At 34.8% G+C, this 23,582-nt stretch overlaps 1 protein-coding gene across 50 annotated transcripts in view; it reads left to right on the top strand.

Annotated features, from left to right (window-relative positions):
- Positions 1-23,582, top strand: part of BAZ2B (bromodomain adjacent to zinc finger domain 2B) — a 290,353-nt gene that overhangs the window by 212,868 nt on the left and 53,903 nt on the right. For 39 of the 50 annotated variants that reach the window (XM_070507912.1, XM_070507921.1, XM_070507936.1 and 36 more), the window contains 9 exons: positions 221-286; positions 2,175-2,219; positions 2,463-2,495; positions 3,734-3,799; positions 15,237-15,377; positions 17,738-17,992; positions 18,927-19,141; positions 19,949-20,023; positions 20,840-21,083. In XM_070507912.1, coding sequence (XP_070364013.1) covers positions 221-286; positions 2,175-2,219; positions 2,463-2,495; positions 3,734-3,799; positions 15,237-15,377; positions 17,738-17,992; positions 18,927-19,141; positions 19,949-20,023; positions 20,840-21,083 — 1,140 coding nt within the window. The remainder of the gene's footprint in view (positions 1-220; positions 287-2,174; positions 2,220-2,462; positions 2,496-3,733; positions 3,800-15,236; positions 15,378-17,737; positions 17,993-18,926; positions 19,142-19,948; positions 20,024-20,839; positions 21,084-23,582) is intronic. The other 11 variants (XM_070507924.1, XM_070507902.1, XM_070507935.1 and 8 more) reach the window with 3 other exon arrangements.

Genomic DNA, 23,582 nt, shown 5'->3' with positions numbered 1-23,582 from the left:
TTTAAAAATTTTGGTATATCTTAATGCTAATCTATATGTTAGAAATGAAATTAGTATGTTAAATATAATGTTAACTGGGGGAAATTTTGTAATTGTCCACATCTGTGTTATGTATTGTTTTGTACCTTGTGAGGTATGTAGCTCCATTTTCAAGTCTGAGATTATTTTCAAGCTGTGGTGGTGCTGTTGCCTGACTTTGAGAACTGTTTCACATACACAGGCTAAAAAGAAAAAGAAGGAAGAAGCGGCAAATGCCAAATTATTGGAGGCCGAGAAACGAATAAAGGTTAGTTTAGATGAGAAGCAGAGTTTTTATGTTTTAAAAATAAAAACTATATGATATTATACCAGTATCAATTATATGGTAAAAAATAGCTCTCCTCAAAATGGCTATCTAAAAAAATGCCGAGTACAGATACATCTGTATATTGTATGCTTTTATTGTACATGGTATGTATACATTTTTATCTCATTTTATAGATTTTATGTGATGCTTTGAGCTCTTTAAATAGCAGACATGCAATCAGAAATGCAAACTATTGCATAACAGCTATATGTAGCGTTGCTGGATAAGAATGATCGCCAAAAAACTATTTTATGTCATTTATGTTTCAAATTGTGTCCCAAATCTGATTCGTATCTTAGATTTTAACTTTCTCTTTGTTAATGTCCAGCAACTATTTTAACTATTCAAAAGTGAAAAGCCAGGGCTGGCCCCGTGGCCGAGTAGTTAAGTTCACGCACTCTGCTTCAGTTGCCCAGGGTTTCACCACTGAGGCGGTGTCCCACATAGCAGAGCCAGAAGGACCTACAACTAGAATATACAACTATGTACTGGGGGGCTTTGGGGAGGAGAAGAAGAAGAAAAAAAAAAAAGAAGAAAATTGGCAACAGATGTTAGCTCAGGTGCCAATCTTTAAAAAAAAACAAAAAAAGAAAGGCCTACAGAAACAAAACCTAACTTTATCAACTGTTATTTACCAATAATAAAATTAGCCATTGTTAAGTACTGTAACTTCAAGTATTGTTTGGGAGTGTTTTGTTTTTGATTTTCTGGCATGAAGCGTAAGAGAGTAGTACCCTCCAGCCCCCCCCCCCGTCACCCCCCCATACACACTCATTCCATCCCTTACCTTCCGCTTTTTCTGATAATTGATTACTGAAAGAGGGTAGCCAAGTGATCCTACTGGTTCTGGAGACAGCCACCACAAATATATCTTACAAAAGCCAGGAAACTATTTGTTGCCTTTTCTATAAAGACTCTCTTACTTTGTTCTTTAGATTTCTACCCCTTTTCATGACTGCCCTTAATATTAATTTTATCTCTGTTTTATCTTTATAAAAATATTTAAGTCGGTAATGTTCATAGAATTGTTTGCATTAAGCCCCAGCCCCTTGGCATGGTGCCCTGAATCAAAGGTGGACATGAAAATCTCAAACTGATCCCATTGTCTCTTGTCACTTTCGTTCATATACAGTGTATAGAAATGACATAAGTTCTGTTAATTATAGAATATATGTGGAAATTTATATTCAGAGTGGAGAGAGTTCTAAGCAGCTCACTTTGAGCATTGCACCATAATGGATTAAAATAATTTTTAAATGTGCCAGTTGTATCCAATATGCTCTGACCGTCTAGCTAATCAGTTAAGTGAATGTGCCATTGAAGCATGCTGTTAGGTCATTGAATTTAAGTTTAAATGGCTATTAAATAAAGATCCTTGCTAGTATCATACAGTTTTTATGTATTAGGTAGGACCATATGAACTTTCAATTATTTTTTTTTTTTGAGGAAGATTAGCCCTGAGCTAACTACCGCCAATCCTCCTCTTTTTGCTGAGGAAGACTGGCCCTGAGCTAACATCCATGCCCATCTTCCTCTACTTTATATGTGGGATGCCTACCACAACATGGGTTGCTGAGCAGTGCCATGTCCGCACCAGGGATCCAAACCGGTGAACCCCGGGCCGCTGAAGCGAAATGTGCACACTTAACCACTGCGCCACTGGGCTGGCCCCTTCAATTTTATAAGTAAAAAGTTATTGAGTAGTTGCCGTTTTATGTGGTTCAGCCTAATGGAAAGCTATAGAATCTCAGAAAAGGAACTTTTAATACTTGTAGCATATTCTAAATCTTCTCTGCAAATCATATATTAAAAGTTTCTTATTTTTAAGGAAAAAGAAATGAGAAGACAACAAGCTGTTCTTCTGAAGCATCAGGTCTGTATACATATAGTTATACAATTTATTGAAATGTATATGTTGTAATTTTCTTAAATCTATTTTGGGGAAACTCTTCGAAATATTTTCTTAAAAATTTCCAATATAATTCCTGCTTAAGTTTTTCCTTCATCTTAGAGTTTATTGCCTTGCTTTGGTATTGGTGTCTTTTGGGGGGTTAAAAATTGGTTTCATGACTCTGTGATTTCTGTTTCATAATGTTGTGCCAACTCTTTCTACCAGGAGTTGGAGAGGCATAGACTAGATATGGTATGGGTATGTTTATTTTTGTACATCTAACACCGCATTGTGATTTGGTTGTGATATGGTTGTCATAGCAATGCATAAAGTGTAGCACTGGCTGCTGTCATATTACATACTGCTGCATGGCTTTACAGCACAGTGCATTGCATACATCTGCTTGTCTGTCTATAAAGAAGTGTGATACATCTCCAAGATTTTTAATTGAATAGTGCAAGCCTTCTATAAAGATGCTGTCTAAAAACTTACATTACTGATGTCACAATGTTGGGTCACATTACAATTAGATACAATTATGACCCATATTCTCCCATCATTCTAGGTGCAAAACTGCCATTGAATACAATGGGAATTTTGAGTTAGGTTGATGAGAGAATATGAAATATATTCTTGTTTTATAGACAAATTTTAGAAATAATTTTAGAAATATCCCTTTGGGGGGACCACATACATTTAAACGAAAAGAATCAATTAAATATTATAACTATGAGATTTTTTATTTTAAAATAAAGTGAGATTATCAAAGTAAGCTAGTGCTTACCTTGTTTTCATACTGTGCATTTTAGATTTCACTTATTAGCCCGTGGTGCAGCTTTTGTGGCTTTAAGTAGCGCATCAAGTGGCAGACATCAGTAAATAGGAATATCTCATTTCATTGGTGTTGGTATATGAACCACAATTAGTTTAAATTGGTATAATAGCTTTAAAAAACTTTCTAATTTGTTGGTGGTTTATTGGATTTACAAAATGATAGTGTACTTGAAATAAAAATAACTAATTCTAAAACCATGAAGTGAAAGTGATTATAGATCAATTTCTGCCTGATCTAAAAATTTAACACCACAACCTCTAGTTTAATTGGCTACAGTACATATTTGTGGTTTTTCTAATAGCAGATGTAAGGTAACTGACCTGTTCCAGCCAACCATTATGCTTTTTGTTCTGCCAGCTTTTGAAGGAGCATCACAACTGACCATGAGTAAATCTTGTATGCTTCTGTTTACACTGTCTCCATGTTCATTGCTTTACCTTTTTGCTTTTGATTGTTCTTGTATTTGCTTTCTAAACCTGAACTAAAACATGCACAGACTGGCCATTCTTGTCTTATATTTAGTATTTACTGTGACTTGTCTATAAATGCTAAACATGCTATACTGAATTTGTTTTGTTTTGTTTTGTTTTGTTTTTTTCATTCGTAAATCAAGCTATTAACTGTGGTTGAGTTATTTTCCTAATTTTATCTGGCCTAATAGGAACGAGAGAGAAGGCGACAACATATGATGCTTATGAAAGCTATAGAAGCTCGTAAAAAAGCAGAAGTAAGTATATGTTTCTGGAAAAATGTTACCTTGTCATAAATTAATATTTTTTCCTAAAGCATTGGCACTTCTATGTATAAATTTTTCAGCGTATTGGTTTGTCATGATTTACTGGCAAACCAAAGGTTAGAAACAATAACTAAGTGTTAGAACATAAAAGAATGTAAGGATTCCAATGTATGCCTTGGCTGAGATTTTAGTTATCTTTTTTAATGTAATGAATGACATTCATTTGGATAAAAGTAGCCGTTACTGTAACCAGAATTTCACAAAATTAATGTTACAGCATACCTAGACAAGTCCTGTGTGTCCTAATTCAAACAAGTCAGTCCAGCCGTGGACTTCTGCCATCAGAATTATTCTTTAGCATTCTACGTGTAAAATTAGTACTAAGTACTTTTCTTAAGATAAACTTTTAACAGATAATTCAAAATAAGACAATTATTGAAATAAGTCAAAATAAGCTTATTTGGAATTTAATAGAAATTAATTAACAGTTAAATGTTACAAAGGAATGCATTCTGCATTAAAACATTTGAATAGAGGTATGGCCATTATAACCAGGGCTGTGGAGTTTGAGAGACTCAGATTCACATACTGGCTCTGAACCAACTTGCTTTACCTCTTCAGGCTATTTCTTCTTTGAAATTGAGATAATGATACCTACCTCCTAGGATTATAAGATTACCAAGTATTTAATAAGTGAGAATTAATGAAAATAACAGTCTAGAAGTTGAAAGGCCTGTATTTTAGCATTTTGACCTCAGCTCTGGCTTAAGTTACGTTATAGATTTCTGATATGTAGAGACAATATGTGTGTTGTTTAGGAACCTGAGCATTATAACCAAGTTACCTGGATTTGACTTCTGGTTTCAGTACTTTTCAGCTATATGACCTTGGGCAAGTTATTTAACTTCTCTGTGATTCAATTTTTTCCCATAGGATTTGTAGTGATGATTAGATGGGTGTGTATCTGTGTGAGTGCATGTGTAAAGTTCTTGGAACAATGCTTGGCACCACATAGTGCTTACCCTTGTTTTTGCTACGTAGGTGTTTGCTGTGTAGAGGGGGCCTAGCAAGATGCATAGTCAGGGTTGGGAACCACTAACATAGATCACCTCTAAAGGCTCTTCAACAATCACTTTCTTTGACTCTCCTAAACTTTACAGAAGTTTTGCCCTAACGTTTTACCTACTGTCTTTTTTTCCCTACCCTGTCAATTATCCGGGCCCATTGACACCCTCTACACCTAACATAATGATGGAATTTATGCACGGATTTATGACCATAATCTCTGAGAAGTGACAGGCAGGAAAAGAGAGAGGTAACACATTCCAGGAATTGGCATGGCTGCTCTCTCTCTTCCCTTCTGAAAGCAGTATGGGTGGTAGAATGAATAGGGCAGAGGATTAATTAAAATTCTGAAAGCTCAACCTTATTTCCTCTAATCTGGAGAGATAGGAACTGAGGGAGTAACTCAGGAAAAAACCTGGAAAATCCCTCAAGAGATAAGTTCTTCCCTACCAAGTATTTTTCTTACCAGAAGGACTGAAAAGAAACAGGGCTTGTTGTGATTTTTCTTGGCAAGGAGGAAAGCTAAGGAAAGCGGAATAATGAAAATAACCCAAAGCATTATCTTCAGACATACTAGGATTTAGCAGAAGGGGAGACGCAAGAGAAATGTAAGGATAAGACCATCTGAGGGAGAGAATGCCTGGGTTAAGAGGTACCCAAAAGACCCAAAAGACACGACGTCTTCTGTTGGTTTTCCATGTTTGCCCCGGTGGCCTGGGAGGAGAGTAGGAAAAGTGCTGAAGAGAGGTGGGTAAGGTTGAGGTTGAGTGGAAAGTAGCAGCCCAGGATAAATGAAGATAATTAAAATTAAATCTTCCAGGAATCAAAGCCTAAGAGCACCTTTCATAGGAAAATGATATGCCCTTGACTAGATAGAGTCAATCAGTACAGTGCTTCCAATAAAACGTGGAAAGGAATATGAGAAACCAGGTACAGCTCTCCCTCTCCTAGCTGCCTTCATCCTCCGAAGAAAGAAACGTGAATAGTGTGTAGAATATTCTCCCTTCAATCTGAAGTGCTTACAAGTATAAAACCAAGTACCAGATAAAGTGAGAAGGATCTAAAGGGAAATTAACCCACCTATACTGGAGCAATACAAGTTCTTGCTAGGGCTGCCCACATCAAGCAGAAGTATTTAGAAAAGAAGTGTCAAGGCAACCATGCCAAAATATTAAACAAACAAACAAACAAAAAGTAAATATGTGCTGCCGGGGTCCAGCCCCAGCCGGATCCAGGTCTCCTGAGGGATGGACAGCGTCGGTGAAGGAGGAGGCAGTGAGACAAGGAGTTTGGTGTCCAAGTCTAACTTTAGTTTGTATATGTATGATTTATATAGGGTTCAGGGTATGCAAGGATGATTTCATGAAACAGTCCCAGTACATATTTTTGGCTCGCGTTAGCGGGTTTTTGCAAGGTAGACAATAGTCCTAAGAGCAATTGATTGCAAGGTAGACAATAGTCCTAAGAGCAATTGATTGTGTGTAGGCCCGGGGGGAGTCAAGCTTCTATAATTCTTTACTTCAAGGAGGCTACCCCCAGCGGCCTCCTGACTCAATGGGCCGTGGCAACCACTGTCCTCCCAGAGAGATCTGTGGGGGCCACAGATTTCTTTGTTCCCTCTCCACTCCTATCGCTCCACCCGACCAAAGGATGGGTCAAAATGTTCTTTCCCTAGAAGATGTTTTTCCCCAGAACTTTCCCTAGAATATTGCAATGTATCATTCTCATTCCCAGGGCTGGGCTGACTTCCCCTGAAATAACCCCAGGTGCAGAACAGAGTGAGCAGAAGCAGGAAAGTCAGAAGTACCAGGGAGACTTGTTGCAGGGGCAACCTGGTAGAATCCCTTGAGGGTCGCCGTGTGTCCCCTCCTCTCTCTCCCGGACCGTGTCACAAGGCAGAGGCTTAACTTGTAGGCTGACGGCTCCCAGCAATGTGCATATATACATAACGTAATAACTTATAGAACCTGATTTCCCTGCTTTCATCCTTGCTTTCCTCAGCACTCCCTATGCATTCTCCACAGAGCAGCCAGAGTGATCTTTCAGAAAGTAAGCCGGATTACATCTTAACACCATCCAGTGGCTTCTCATTGCAACTGTAATAAAGTCCAGATTCCTCACCATGACATACCAGTCCCACATGCTCTGATCTCTGCCTACCACTCCAACTTTACCTCATACATTTGTCCCTTATGTCCTATACTCCAGTCATTTTTGTCTTTTTATTATTCCTAAACAAAAGGTTTTTACTGTTGCAGTTCTTCCATCAAATATTCAAGTGGTTCTTATTTGTTATTCACTCATAGATCTAATGTTAACTTGTCAAAGAGACCTTCCCAGAACACCCAATTTTGCCTTTTCTTATACCTCACCTCTGCAACTCCATTCCATCATCTTATTTATTTTATACTTGTTTATGGTCTATCTCCTCCCCAAATGTGAGATCTATGAGGACAGTAATCTTGTCCACCTTATATACCTTTGTATCACCACTGCCTTGGTTAGAAGTCAAGTATACAGTAGGTGCTTAGAAAATTGGAGTTGAGGGCTGCCCCATGGCCAAGTGGTTAAGTGCGCATGCTCCCCTTTTGTGGCCCAGGGTTTCACCGGTTCAGATCCTGGGCGTGGACCTAGCATCATTTATCATGCCATGATGAGGCAGGTGTCCCACATAGCACAACTAGAAGTACCTAAAACTAGAATATACAACTATGTACTGGGGGGCTTCAGGGAGAAGAAGAAGAAGAAGAAGATAGGCAACAGATGTTAGCTCAGGTGCCAATCTAAAAAAGAAGAAAATGGGAGTTGAATGAATGATAGGGTTAAAATGAAAGTGACAGTTAAAGTGCTAAGAAAACAAACTGAGGATAAAACAAAATCATTGAAGAATGAGTATATCATTATGTTTTCTGTCTACATAGTTATCTTTATATAATAATTATGAAATCTTTGTATTTTATTTTACTTTAGGTGGCTTTCTTTTTTTAAAGTTAAACATTGAAGGAACTATTATTTAAAAATAACAATAACATATGTCACAAATAATCCCTTATTAGAATGTTTGAGAGAATCCCATAGGTAAAACTGAGTTCTTAAAATACTGTTGGGACCCACCCCGTGGCTGAGTGGTTAAATTCGCATACTCCGCTTTGGCGGCCCAGGGTTTCACCAGTTCGGATCCTGGGTGTGGACATGGCACCACTCTTGGGGCCGTGCTGAGGCGGTGTGCCACATAGCACAACCACCAGAAGGACCTGCAACTAGAATGTGCAACTGTGTACTGGGGGCGCTTTGGGGAGAAGAAGAAGAAGAAAAAAAGAGGAAGATTGGCAACACATGTTAGCTCAGGTGCCAATCTTTAAAAAAAAATGTTATCCTCTGATAAATGTAGACCTGTGAACAGGACTAGATAATTTTACCAGTTATTCTGATTTTAAATTGTGTTCCTCTGTTGAATGGTACCTATAGATCTGTGATCAACTAAGTATTTTTTAAATTTCTTAAACTGCTATTGTGTACACAGCATTAAATCAGATACTGTGGGAAAAACAGAAAGAATATTAAAGACACATTCTATCAGATCAGAGAGAGAAAACTTTACAATGTAAACCGTTAAGCAGTAACTAGGCACGTTTTTTTGCAATGATCCAAACTTTTACAAAATCTTTTACATAAACTTATGCCTCCAGTGAATATTAACAAAATATTCCTAAATATGCTTGTCCATTTCCTCATTATTACTTGACATGTACAAGATGTAACTAGTTTAATGCCAACAATGGGCGTATCTTGACTTCAAGTTCTGCCTCCTAATACCTCCTAATAGCCTAATCTGTCATTTGTTTCTGTTATTAACTATTAAAAGAGCAAACTTTATTGTGAAGTTAAGACCATATGATACTTAAGCATGGCCAACTCAAAATTCTGAATTGGCCTACGTGTGACAGTTGATTCTAAACTTTAACACCTTTACATTTAATTATTAAATTGTGAAGAAAGAAAAATAGGATAAAAATTCAAATGTTATGAATAATGTTTAAAGAATTATGAGGTTAAAAAAATAAATTGCTTTCACATTGTTAATTAAAAGTCTCCTGTAACATCTGAAATTATTCCAAGAAACTCCCCATATCCGTCAAAGTAAGAAGGTAACAGAAACACCACCTCTATGTTTCTCTGTGTACACTACACTGATCTTACTTTTTGATTTAGTATAACTCAATATAAAAAAATCCAAAATTTATATTGGTTCTCTAATTTAGATATCTAATTTCTATAGTTTTTCCTTTATATACTGTGATTGGTAAGAATATTCAGACTTATGTAAATTACCTTATTATTATCATATTAATTTTAAAGGATCATTAGTATATCATCATGGTTCATAAATATTTTCATAACATAATGTAGAAGGAATAGTCTTTAGCCTCATGAATAAAGAAGGTTTATTTCCTAGTGTAATTCAAGTAATATGAAATACATCTGCTTTCATTATTCCTATTCCCTGGAAACTTAGCTTATTTTAAACAAAGTGACAAAGTAGCTCAAAAATCTCGTTTCATTTCTAAAAACTTCAAACTGTACCAGTCACAAATTTATAATCACTTTACTCATATTAACTGAATAATCACCCATAGTAACCATAGCAGTCTTTTGTATGTCTCCCCAAGGATCAATAAACTACAAAAGGTTGTTAAACATGCATCTATCACAGAGTGACTGTGTCAGCACTTTGAGAGATAAAACCATAAAATAGTAGAGAGTAGTTTAGATTTCAGAAGTCATCTAATAAACAATTTGAAAGCAGAAAAGATGCATAACCCCTCCCCCAGTGATTCAAGTCATGAGAATATTTTATAATCTTATGTTTATATTAATCATTAGTGAAAAATGAAAAGTAGAATTGCACATATAGACAGTTTTGTTTAAGCAAACCTATTTTTCAGTTGAAGACATAGTAAATATACTTACATGACATACTCATGTATCGTACTTAAACAGTGTACTTATAATGTACTTTATTTCAGTTTTAAAATTAAATTTTCTTTAAAAACAAAATGATTTTATATTATCTATACAATAAAATATTAAGTATCATGTGACAAAGTAGATTTTGGAAAGAATTGTTATCAATTTAATGTAAATATATTAAAATCTCTGACTCAAGAATTATTAACAGTTTGGATTTTAATTTCGGAGACATTTGTACAGTAGCTATTCTATACGTATTTAAAGATACTTAATGTAAAGTCAGGACAGAGTTCTGTGCAATACTTCAGTGGATTTTAACCAAATGTGATAACTGGGAGGTTTTATTTCTAAATATTTTATACCTATAAAATATAAATAAAATATGATTTTAATTAAAAATATAAAATATAAGGAATTCTTAATCATGTGATTCGTAACTTTTTTATTTGTTTAAACCAAATTTTCATAATATCTTAAATGTAAAAACAGGACCTTTAAGAAAAATTATCCTGATTGTTCTACTCATACTCAATATGTGACCCTAAAACAGTATCATTTTTATTCTTTATATCTGTCTTCTATAAAAGGACCGATGTATTAATCTTATCTAACACTTCTATTCTTCCTGCACCCTGAGGTAAACCTGTGTCTCTTAAATTATATTTATGTCTCTGAAATGTAAGTACAAGCTGCTGTCAAAAGAAATGTATTCTCCTAATTATGCCCAGAACAAACATGTAAGAGACCCAGTAGAATCGTAAAATTCAGAAAACATAGGCGTCTTTGCAACATGGTCTCTTAAAAATGGCCAGTTTTGCACTCTGATAAGTTGTAAAACTTTACAATAACAGGTCGTTCTACCACATTTATTGTTTGGTTTTTAAACTTCTATAATTCTAAAATAAAATAAATTTATTTCATACATTTGTTATTGTGCTATGGATTTCTGGAAATACTTTAATTTATGCTTTGGAGTCCCTAAAATAATCTTTTTTATGTGAGTAAAAAACTGGGTTTTATATTTTCACCGTAAGTATTTTGGGCTGTTTAAGATAATCTGGATTTAATGCATTGGCTGTCAAAAGAAATTTCAACTTTGAAATGAAATTTAAATGACTTCTTAACTAACATATTTGTAGTATTTTGATACAAAAAATTCTATTTCTGTAATAAAAATGATAAAAAGATATTTTATTATAAACAACTTATATTCCAAGAATCCATATTTATTTAAGAATTTCTGCATCTAGAAAACTGTGGGAGTAGGGGGAATGAAGGCCAAAAACAACTGGGAGGAGGCATACTAACTGGCTTGGAATTATTTAGAGTCAATCTAAAGTATAGGCGTGCGCTATGTTTTGTAGTCATTTGTAGGAAGTCTAAATTATTGCCCTGAAGTTCGACCAATATTAATGTAAAATATGTTTTAACGTTCTTTTCATATTACGACAGGTTTAGTAAGTCTTATCTCTGGTGGGTCAAAGATCTGTTGTGAACTAACCTTGCAAAATCAGAAAGTTCCATTGTGAAATGCTAATATTTGACATAGCAACTAAATATAATATTATAGAAATTAGATGTAGGATTAAACATGGCAACTTAATTTGTCAAGAAAAGCATAGGTGACAAGTGAGGAATATGTTGCTCTTTCAAACAGTATACGAAGTCTAGAAGAGAGAATACTACAGAAATTTCAACATCTTCAAATTTGGCCTGAAGAAGCATGCCACTTTAAACTTCAGTTTCTGGGAAAATTGTCAGATAATAAAAAGTCTATTTAATTTTGATACAGGGGAAGTCTATTTGCAAGCACATCAGATCACAACAAATGCAATTAAAATGGTTAAGAAATTAATAATATTGGAGTAGATGTGAGAAATATATTTTATATATTTTTTAATGCCTAAATATAACCTGAATATTATTAATAAATGTATTGAATGGCACTTTTGGATACAAAGTTTGTGTATACCTGAAAATAGAAGATATCAATTATGTTTGTTCACAGTATAAAATATAAAAGGTAGTGAGAAAATTGGCTATTGAATATGTGTAATGATTAATAAATATGTTAGCCTATCTTCATGTGGCGTTTGGAGACTTAATCATTCAGCAGATTAATAAATGCTTAAATAATTTTTATATGCTAAGGCACACCGAATATGTCCATTAGAGTCATATAACTATTATATGTCAGAAATAATAACAATATTAAACCAGTGGGAGAGGAAAGTTGAACTGATACAGGCTTGAGAGTCGGAGAGAAAGATAAAATCGTTAAAATCGTTAAAAACTTTCTTGAAGTGTCTGGCAGGTTAGACTGCTGGGAATTGAGTAAGTTCATTAAGAAACAGGTAAAGAGTTTGTTCCTTTGACCTAATAGAAGCTCATACTAAAGTGGGAGAGATCAACTTTAAATAAATAATTATCACACAATGCAATAAATGCTGTAATAAGTTATATGGGCGCTCAAAAAGAAAACTATTAAAATGCCTGAAGTAGTTATGGGAACTACTTTATTGCTGTGTAGGGGAGGAGGAGCTGTGCATTCCAGGCAGAGAGGATAACATATACACAGGTGCAGGGTTGTAACTAAACACCTATGGGGGCGGGGAGGAGGAGGAGGCAAAGAGGATGTCAGTCAGTTTTAACCTTGTATACACACCTGTCTTGGCTTTGTTGCTTCTCCTCCTCCTCCTTCCCTCCTTCTCCTCCCTCCCTCTGCCCCTCAGGCTCCTCTTTCTCCTCCTACTCCTCCACCATCATCATCATCCAAGCAATGCCTTAAACTGGTTACACTGTCTTCTCAACACAGGTATATCACGCAATGTGACTAGAGCGTGGGAAATGCACTGAGAATCATGATACAAGACCAGAACTTCTATGGGGCTAGATTGTGACTGTCTTTATGTGCCATTTTAAATATTAGTTGATTGTGGAGGGGACCCTAGAAGCTCTGGTTCTTCAAGAGTCATCTTGTACCAGAACCACAGAATTTAATTAGTCCTATACAATTAATTTAAATTCAGTAAATTTAAAAACTCAATTTTTCCTTTGAAGTATCCCTAATAGTAGACAAAAATGGATGCCCGTCTTTAAGTAATAAAGATCCTACAAATTTCTAAGATTTCTTGGAAATCTCTATTTTATCCTAAAAACTGATGTCACTTTTACATTCCATTCCATATTATAACCATGCTTTTTTAATTGGGGAAAAAATATTGCATATCATTAGCTAAAAATGATATTCAAGAATATAAGCCATAGTTATGTCATGGCATTAAATGCACTCTAACTAATTGTCTACATATCATTGAAGTGTGTATGTACGTCTAGAATGCCACCAATGTGAAGTTGGCACAGTGAAAAGAGCATTAGTGTCACAAAGGTTCTTTCTCTGTTTTTGAAAAGAAATGGTAACTTTCAACAGTTTTTAGTGAGTATTACAGTAGTCTCAATTATTATATTTATAACTACTATTATGAACATTATTAAGAATTCTAGGTTAGTTCTATATAGTAGAAAAATTTACACCAACTACTTTGAAATCTATAAGAGACATTTAATATGTTTTTTCTATTGACAATTGCAATTCATTATTCTGGTAAAAAACAAAAAAGTTGTCTTCTCTTCTTTGGAAGAGTTTTTAGAGCAACATTTCATATGTTTAAAAATTGAAAGTCCAATTCTGGAAAAAAATTGTTCTACCAATGATAATTTGATTTGAAAATTTATACTGCATTGTGGGAATGTTACATGTTAACTGTGTCTGTTTCATGTCATTAGACCCTCTTGAAACTTCTTTTAATTTATAATTGATAAGATTAATTGTAGATCTTTCTGTATATCAATAATCTCATAATATAACTTCCTTATTTCCCTCCCAAATGTCTGCATGAATCAGTAACCCAGAAATTTAGAGGCAAAATAAAAATGAGCAGTAAATTGAGCATATCATATAAAAAGGCCCTCATGCCCTGGCCTCTGGCTCTGTATCATAATATTCAGCAATTACTCAACCTGCAACCTACATTCTAGTCTTGGACTACTAGTAGTTTCTCAAACACACCATGCATTCTCAACTCTCTCCCTGGAATACCCTTCTCCACTCCTCTCTGTCTCCACTTTGGCATGCCCTCCTACAACATTGTGCTGTCTTACCAGTGGTAATTGAAATAGAAATGCTTAGAATTTGGGCAAAAATGCTAATATAGTTTAGGAAGCCATGAGTGCTAATTTAAAATTATAGGTAAGAGCTATGAGAATTAAGAGAAATTGGTAATAGGGAGGAGGTGGTAGTGTTTAATTGGGATTTAGATATACAAGATGGGAGTAATGACCTTCCTGATTGGAGTTCACCAATATAAGGAGGTAAGGGAACAAGAGATGTTCATCAGGAATAGCAAATAGTTTGACTAAATCTACATAGAATATAAAAGTGGGAGATAATGTTGGAAAAGAAGAGTTCTGAATTCAAAAGTAAGGTGTTGAACTTTATTTTGATAAAAATAAAGAAAACTGAAAGATTTTTAATCAAGGAAGAGACATGATCAGCCTTACAAAAGTAAATCCATCATTAATGTGTCAAATGTGAGAAGTAGTAGGTCAGAATTGCCTGATGATCCTACTGTTATTTCTTCTCTAAGTAAGAATTGTATTTGAGGGATGACAAAGTAATGACACCGATATTATTATAGAAAGTCTTTTGACTTCTTCCAACAGAATGTCATCCCCTACAACAGGGAGACAGGATGATTATTTCCATATTCTTGCCATTACCCCAAATATTTTTTGAATGCTTTTGGAATTGCCTTCAGAACCCATTTTACATTCTCTTAAGTGTTGTTTATAGTGGTAAATAAAACCTTTATTTCATCACAGTTGCTATCTTAATACTAGTTAATTCACTTTGAAAGAACTGCTTTTGCAAATTCAAACATACTGCTTCCACTTACCTGCTGTAAAATTCTCCCTTCCTTCCTGGACCTACACAAAAATTTGTGTTAATACTGTTAACTTTATTTCATAAATACATAGTTGCCTATGTGCATTTTGTATACATGCTTATATTAGTAAGTATTTTATTCTCATACCTGGGAAAGGATTGAATAATTTTTGAATATTGGAATAATCTGGGTTGAATCTAACATTAATCTGTCTATCTATCTTTCTATCTATAGTTATAAGATTATTTTGAAATTCAAAGAATGAAAACACTTGAAAAGCAAAATAAGTCATTGTTTCTAGGTAATTCCAAGTCTATTCCTAAACCTCCTAAGAGAATTCTGTTCATAGAAATAACAACACTTTGATCACTTTTTAAATTTTAACTGAAGGTTTTTCAAACACTTAATGATTAAAGAGAATATGTGGACATGATTTTCTTTTTAAGGAAAAAGAACGATTGAAGCAAGAAAAACGTGATGAGAAAAGATTAAATAAAGAGCGTAAACTAGAGCAACGAAGACTAGAATTAGAAATGGCAAAGGAACTAAAGAAGCCTAATGAAGACATGTGCTTAGCAGACCAAAAGGTAATTTATCTTGTAAGCCATTTCATTAATAAATTTAATTTTTCCTGCGTTTTCACCTGATTTTGTTGCCAGAGCGGCCATTATGAAAGCTTTTCATTTTTATCTAGAGCAGTGGATTTTCAAGTCTAGATCAATCTGCCTCTCCTGGATGGCCAATAAACCTCTCTAGAGCTCCCGTGCTGATAATGGCAGTTCTTAATATATGAGTGGAGCACTACAAACCTTTTTAAGTGAAGTAAAAATACTGCAGAAGTCTACAAAGATGAATTATAGAAGTAGATAAGATTTCTATGTTTCATTTGGTTCTTCCCAGGCATTTAGGTACAGTAAGATCTAATTCTTCCCCACATCCCCAGTGATATTTACATAAATTAGGATTCATAATCTATAACCTCCTTCAGTGCTTTAGTAATGTCAGCTAACTTTTATTGAGTATGTTTACTACATCCCAGGGACTGTGCCAAGTACTATATATGAATTCTCTCATTTAATCCTCACCACAATCCCATGGAACCAGTATTTATGCCCATTTACAAATGAGAAAACTGAGACACAAGAGATTGAAGAACTTGCCCAAGATTACACAGCCAATAAGGGGCAACTTGGATTCAAGCCCCAATTTGTTAAACTCCCGACTCCATACTCTTTATCATTTTGAAAGCCAAAAATATGTATCCAACCTAAGTACTTCATGTGTGTTTTCTCTTCCATCATGCTTCACAGACATGTAATGTTGCTAAAATACATAAAAGTAGAAATTTCAAAAAACCAAAATAATCTTGGTAACTGGGCATGACTTCACATACTTATGAGTAGAAATGAATTGTGTTTGACTATAGTTAAGAAGATAGTATTTCTAGAAAATTATTATCAATAATGCATATCATCCCTATAACACTGTCTCCATAATATATTATTATACTTGGTCAATAGCATCTATATTTACTTACATGCCATAGTCATCTGATATACAAATAATGATTGACTCTTGATGTATGTCAGCTCTTTTCTAAAGTGTTTAAAGCAAATTTTTAATACCCTAATGGGGATTTAATTTTATTAATATTCTATTTACTTAGCATAAATGCTCTTAAATAAAAATGAAAATATGCATACTAGTTTTACTCAGTAGGATGGTAAAAATTTCCTAAGCACTGAGTGGATATATAGGTAGTTCACACATTTAATAAGCTCCTAGTGAGCAAATTGTTTTTAATCCTAAGTGAGCTTTATATTCTTGCATCTTTTATTTTCATTTAAATCCATATGCACTATGTCAAATATTTAAGTCCGTTTTAAATCTTACTTTTGTTAGCTTTGTTATATAAATTTTTAGAATCATATGGACATGTATTTGTCTGATATGGTTCAGGAAAAAAGAAGACTCAGAATTAAAAGGTTTTTAAATGGAACATAGAAGATTTGTGTGGTATCAGCTATTATCCATAGTTCTATGTTTCCACATAATATTAGTAGAAAAAGTCTTTGGTTAGTTATTTCAGTAAGTAAAGGATGAAGGGATTTCTTTTTAACAAGGACCAATTCAGATAAGTAGAAGTATTTACAAGTCATATTTTTTCCCAATCAAAATTTAAGGTACTGCTATTGAATCCCATTCATGGACAAAAATGTTTTTAATTTAGATTATCTATTTATTTAATTTTTAAATGTCCATGACAACTGATAGTACAGTTTAGTCATTAAAATGTTAATATGTGAGCATATTTGAGAAGGAGCAAAATAGGCAGCTTACTAATTTTAATACTGAAACTCAATATTTTGCTGCCCACAGGAAACCTAGAGACTGTTAGTTGTAGTATAATTAGGTTCTTGGTAGGGTCATGGGTTCTAGTCATGTGGACTTAGGAACTTATCTGCATTCATTAGCCAAAGGTGGTGCCACTCTCTCCAACCATAGAGCCCACAGATATATACTGTTAATTTCTGAGCTACCAAAAGACTGTGAAGTATAAATCAGACTCCATCATTAGAAGAAATCAGTGCACATAACCTGCTAAGTATATCCATGGTAAAGTACTTTTGAAATGTTTGCTTCTTATGTTGTCTAACTTTTGCTGATATTATATAACACATCTTTTATCACTATGTGTTAATTAAAATTAGTGTTCCCTTTTGCAGAGGTCTAAGTTTGTATTGACTTCAACCAAAATTTATTGATGATTACTTGCATTCAAGATCCTATGCTTAGTACCATGGGGTTGAAGAAATGCCCCCAGGGAATTTACAAACCAGAGGGAAAACCACTGGTACAATGCAAGAGAAAGGCAGCAACTTATTCTACTTCAGAAGATATAAAATCATGATTTTTTAAGTTATTTTTTGTTTAATTTTATTTTCAGCCTTTGCCAGAGTTGCCTCGTATTCCAGGACTTGTTCTCTCTGGAAGTACATTTTCAGACTGTCTCATGGTGGTGCAGTTCTTACGAAACTTTGGTAAAGTTTTGGGCTTTGATGTGAATATTGATGTTCCAAACCTGAGTGTTCTTCAAGAGGGATTGCTAAATATAGGGGACAGCATGGGTGAAGTGCAAGACTTGCTTGTGAGGCTCCTGTCAGCTGCTGTGTGTGATCCAGGTCTAATTACAGGATACAAGGTAAAAAATATATATATAAATTTTTTTTTAATTTGTACTATCAGTGCATTGATAGCTGGCTTTAGCGTGTTAGCAGAAGACCCTATGGACTGATCCATATTTTTCCACATCACATCTCACAAAGTTAAACGTAGATTTGCTTCAGGTTATAATCAGTACAAACCTAGAAAAACCTGGTTCATAAAGCCTGAGGAATGTAGAGCTTTCCCAAATTACTCTCTTTGCCTCTAGCTTTCAGCAAAAACCAAGTTGATTTAAGGAAATACTCAAGTGATATTCAGCAAAAGAGAGAATTCATAATTCATAAAGCAATTAGAACTCGTGTGTGCCTTCTGAAATTATCCTGTGTTCTCTCTGAATCACTGAGTAACTGAAGCTAACCAAAGCATCTACAGACCAGCATAGATAATATTATAGAGATAGTAGATAATATTATAGATAATAATAGATAGTATTATACAGAGAGAAGCTTTCAGGCCCACCTGTTACTTTTTCCTCCATCTCCCTATTCATTCAGTATACCAGGCAATAAAACCCATAACACCATAGAGCAGAAAACAGAAAAATAGTGTTCTTGAACCTCCCTCCCACCCCACTACCACTACTGATAGAATGTCTAGATGATGCCTGGAAAAGCTTGAGATACTTTCCATAGCCAAAGAAGGTATGACAAACGATTTCTACCCATGAATTTATATAGTCTTCTCCCCGCCTAAGTTTTAACCAAGGGTTTGAAGAAGGAATAGGAAGATTACAAGTACTTGAATACTTGTCTATCATCTGTTGCCTATTTTTATCTTCACTTCATCAAAACTGTGAATAAAGCCCTTATAAGTAATATCTAGATTGTATGCTACCAATATTTTTAAATCTTATTGTTTTTATGTTATGAATGGGTACAATCAATACTGATAAAAATGCCAAACTTTTATAGGCCAAAACATCTCTTGGAGAACATTTGCTGAACGTTGGTGTGAATAGAGACAATGTTTCCGAGATTTTGCAGATTTTTATGGAAGCCCACTGTGGACAAACTGAGCTTACGGAAAGCCTGAAGACTAAAGCTTTTCAGGCTCACACTCCAGCACAGAAAGCCTCAGTCCTGGCTTTCCTGATCAATGAACTGGCCTGCAGCAAGAGTGTGGTGAGGTATGCAGATGCCCAGACTTTTCTGCTTATTCTTCTCTGTTTGGAATTTGTCTAACCACAAAGTAATACGAATTACTTATGGAAATTTCAAAGCGATGGAGTAGCACAAAGAAAAACATGAAATTTACACTTAATCTCACCATTCAGAGATGACTACTACTAATAATATTCTAATGTGCTTCTTTGCAGTCTACTGAAAAGAAAATTTGGATCATACTATATATAGTTTTGTGATCTGTTTTGTTTATTTAACAATTTTGTTAATTATTTACATACAAAATGTAAAAAATATTTTTTCTTGCTATGGCACCAGAATTCAGCGCTGTTGCAAGAATCCAGAATTTTTCTTTCCTTGACATCTTTCAACGATAGATGACTACCTGATTTTCCTTAGTAGCCATTCATAGAATTATCCAGTTACTTTTCATTTCATTATGTGCTAATACAACCTTAATATTATTACTTTATTGACATATTAATTCATGCTTTAAAAAAAAGTATCTGATCTAATTTAAGAGTCAAAGTAAGTTCTCTGCTCTAGTATTTCAAGATTTGGTGAACACATCCATGTTCATCTTGTTCTTGCTGTTCATTATTTTACAGATTTTAATTATGTTACTTTTGGTCCTTTACCTTTCTATATATCTTTTAGCTGTGCTACTGTATTAATATAATTTTTCATTTGTTTTTGCTGTCATTGGCAGTCATCATTTTTACTTACCAAAAAACTACATCAATTTGCTTACCAAATTAATGTATTGCATATTGGATTAATTTATGTCTTCTAATAAATTTTTGCATTGGCAGTGAAATAGACAAGAACATTGATTATATGTCAAACTTGAGGAGAGATAAATGGGTGGTAGAAGGTAAACTTCGCAAGTAAGTCCTATTTTATTAAGATTAATATATGGTACAAGTGCCCCAGTGAAACATGAATTGTGAAGATAGAATTTAAACTTTATTTTGTCTAAGAATTAGAAAAGGTAAAGCTTAATTAAGACGGGATAGAAAATTAATAAAACTCAGGGCCAGATTTTACAGTGGACAAAAGATATAATGAGATTCATTGAGCTCATGTGCTTCAAACTTAAACAAAGTCAGTTTATCTTTTTTCTTTCAAAGAAGTCAAGCAATCACATTTTCTAAGATTGTTGTTGCTATCAGGTTACTTTTGTCATAAATAGAATCTGTTTGGAACTACCACTTTTTTTCTTAATTGCTTTCTGATTAAAGTTTGCTTTTACAGAGAGTCTAACATACCCAAATGTATTCAGCATTAAAACTTAATTAGCTTCCTGCCAGGAAATACAATACTGAAATTATTCAACTTCTATGTTAAGAGGATAGTTTCTCTGTGGTAATTTGAATTGAAATTTATTCAGTCTGATAGTATGGGATCAGGCATTATCACTTGGCCATTGGTAGAGTTAATCTTTTCAGTTTTCTAAATTTTATTTTTTTAAATGTGTTCTAATTTCAATGAGATATCCAGAATAACTCTTGAAAGTTAATATGTTCTGTAATTTCTAGAAACATATTTCTTAAATTTCCTTAATTCTAATTTTTATTGTCATTGATTTATTGCTTACTCTGAGAGAAATACCATAGGTATTTTTACGTAAAATTTACATTATGCTCTTAAAAAGTACAGAGAGAAGCCTTTTCTTCCATCTCATCATTTTTTCATGTTAAAAGGCTCAGAATCATTCATGCTAAGAAAACAGGCAAAAGAGACACTTCAGGTGGCATTGATCTTGGAGAAGAACAGCATCCATTGGGCACACCCACTCCAGGACGCAAGCGAAGAAGGAAGGGAGGAGACAGTGATGATGATGATGATGATGACGATGACAGTGATGACCAAGCTGATGAGGATGAGGAAGATGAAGAAGATAAAGAAGACAAAAAAGGAAAAAAGACTGATATCTGTGAAGATGAGGTAATCAAATTTAGTTTGACTTTAATTCTTAACTAAGACTGCATAACATCGTGAAAAATAACAGAATTTGGAGTCGACTGGGTTTGGGTTTGAATTCCATTTTGACACTTACTTGCCTCAGTTTCTTCATTTGAAAACTTAATATTATAATATTCACTTCACAAAGCTTTTTGTGATGGTTAGGTAAATATTGAATAGAAGGCCTACACATAGAAGGCACTTACATTAATAAAAGAAGTTAAGTTGTTCTTTTTATGTAATGACTTGAGAGTTCTCCGAAGAACTATGCAGATTCTTAATTTCAAGTGTTCTCTTTCATTCTATTAACATACTAACCTACATTTGTACAATACTTCATGCCTTGAAAGTGTTGTCAGTTCTAGTGAAACTGATGTATTTCTCAAACACTGGCTTACTATGTGCCTAGCTCTAGGCGCTTCTTATCAAAGATGAATAAGGTACTGAAAATCCCTTCTCAATTTACAATCTCAGTGAGGAGGACTTGCAGTAAGATAATGTAATGTTTTAAGTGTTAACTGCCTTGATAGCAGTTAACAATGTGCTAGGCAAGTACAAAAGATGGGCATTTAACCTTTCTGAGAAATAAATTCTTACAGAAGCTTTCTGCACCCATTAGCTGGGCTGAATGTTAACCAGGGAAGAATCCATGGAAAAATGTTCCACAGACAGAGAATAGCATGAGCAAGGGTGCAGAACTGAAACCACAATGTGCTTTAAGGGACTTATAAGTTCTTCAGTGTTACTAGAGAGCCTTATACATAACAATGATAGGAAGCCATTGAAAGGTTATAAGTAACGGAATGACATGGTCCAACTTGATTTTTAAGTACCTTACTATGGCCGCTCTGTGGAAGATAGAAATAGATTTGGGTAGGGCAAGATCAGAGGTGGGAGGATCAGTCAGGAGATATTGCAGTAGTTTAGGTGAGTTGTGAGAGGTCTGAAACTAGAGCAATGCCAGTTGGGATGAAGAAGGAGGAAAGGATTTAATAAATATTTAGGAGGAAGAATGAGTAGTATTTGAAGATGGACCTTTAGGTTGACGGAGAGGTAGGATTGATTCCCAACTATCTGGCTTGGGAGATTGCATGCTATTGTTGCCATTAACTGAGATAGTGAAATAGGAGGAGCAGAGAAAATAGATGATGGGGAGCAAGGGAGTACAGAACAGATTGCTGAAGATAGGAAATGATGGTAGGTTTATTTTGGACACGTTGAGTTTGAGATGCCTATGCAGAAGTTCAGCAGTCCATTGGATTTAGGAATCTGAAGCCTGAAGAAGAGTTTAGTCTTAAAAATATAGATCTGGAAGTTATTAGCACATAAAAAAAAATCATGAGGTAAATAAGTTTGCACAGGGGGATTGGTTCAGTGAATAGAGTAGTGGACTGAGGTTGAAACCCCAGGGAACATTAATATTTAAGAAGAGTCTGCAGGCTTCTTGTGGAAGAAGGAATAGTCAGAGAGGTAGGAGATTTCTGTGTGGGTTGGGGATCCCCAAGACCACCTCCAGAGTCAGTGATTCACTAGGAGGACTCAGAGAGCTCAGCATCTAGTCATGCTATGGCCATGAATTATTACAGAGAAAGAAAACAAAGCAAAACCAGCAAAGAGAAAAGGCATATGGACCAAAGTCCAGAGGAAACTAGGCTCAAGCTTCCAAGAATCTTTTCCCAGTGGAGTCACACAGGATAGGCTTAATTCTCCCATCAATGAGTTGTGACATGTATAAAATGTCGTGTACCAGGAAAGCTCATAAGAGACTTGGTGCCCAGAGTTTTTACTGGGGGTTGGTCATACAGGCACCCTCTGCATAGCCTGTGCCAAAATTCCAGACTTCCAGAAGAAAAATAGGTGTTCAGTATAAACGACACCGCTTGTTAGCTTGTTAGCACAGCTTAGGTCCAGTGAGCCAGTCATACCGGTTAGGGTGGGGGAACCCTCTGAAAGTTCCCTGACACCAGCCTAGAGTCAGCCTTATAAGCAGACCTTTCAAAGGATAGCAGTCAGGCCTGCAATGTTAACTTTTTTCTACACAAGTAGTAATAACAAAATCAAGAAAATTAAACATTTCAAAAAGGAGGGAGTGATAAACAACGTTAAGGCAGCGAAATCCAGTGTGGTGAGGACTATAAAGTGTTCATTGGATTTGGCAACATAGAGATCATTGGTAATCACTGCCAGCAGAGTTTCTTTCGAGGGATGAGAGCAGAAGCCAGGCTGTGACTGATTGAGAACAATAGAAAGTGAATATGGCTGTTTCAAGCTTTGTGTCTCAGAAAGAAAGGGTAGTTTCTACAGGGAGACAAAGACAAAGATTTTTCAGATGTGAAAGAAGTGAGATGATTTTTGGTTGAAGGGAAAGTCAATAAAATGAGAGAGAGAGGTTGACGATTAAAGAGATGAAGAGAATAATTAGTAGTATAAGGTCCCTCAAGATATTGGAGAGGATATCCACCTTGATTGCAACGTGAAGGG

This window comes from Equus asinus, chromosome 4 (assembly GCF_041296235.1).
Source record: "Equus asinus isolate D_3611 breed Donkey chromosome 4, EquAss-T2T_v2, whole genome shotgun sequence".
NCBI lineage: Eukaryota > Metazoa > Chordata > Mammalia > Perissodactyla > Equidae > Equus > Equus asinus.
Note: the sequence above shows the minus strand (reverse complement) of the source record. Positions and strands in the feature narration are given on the sequence as shown.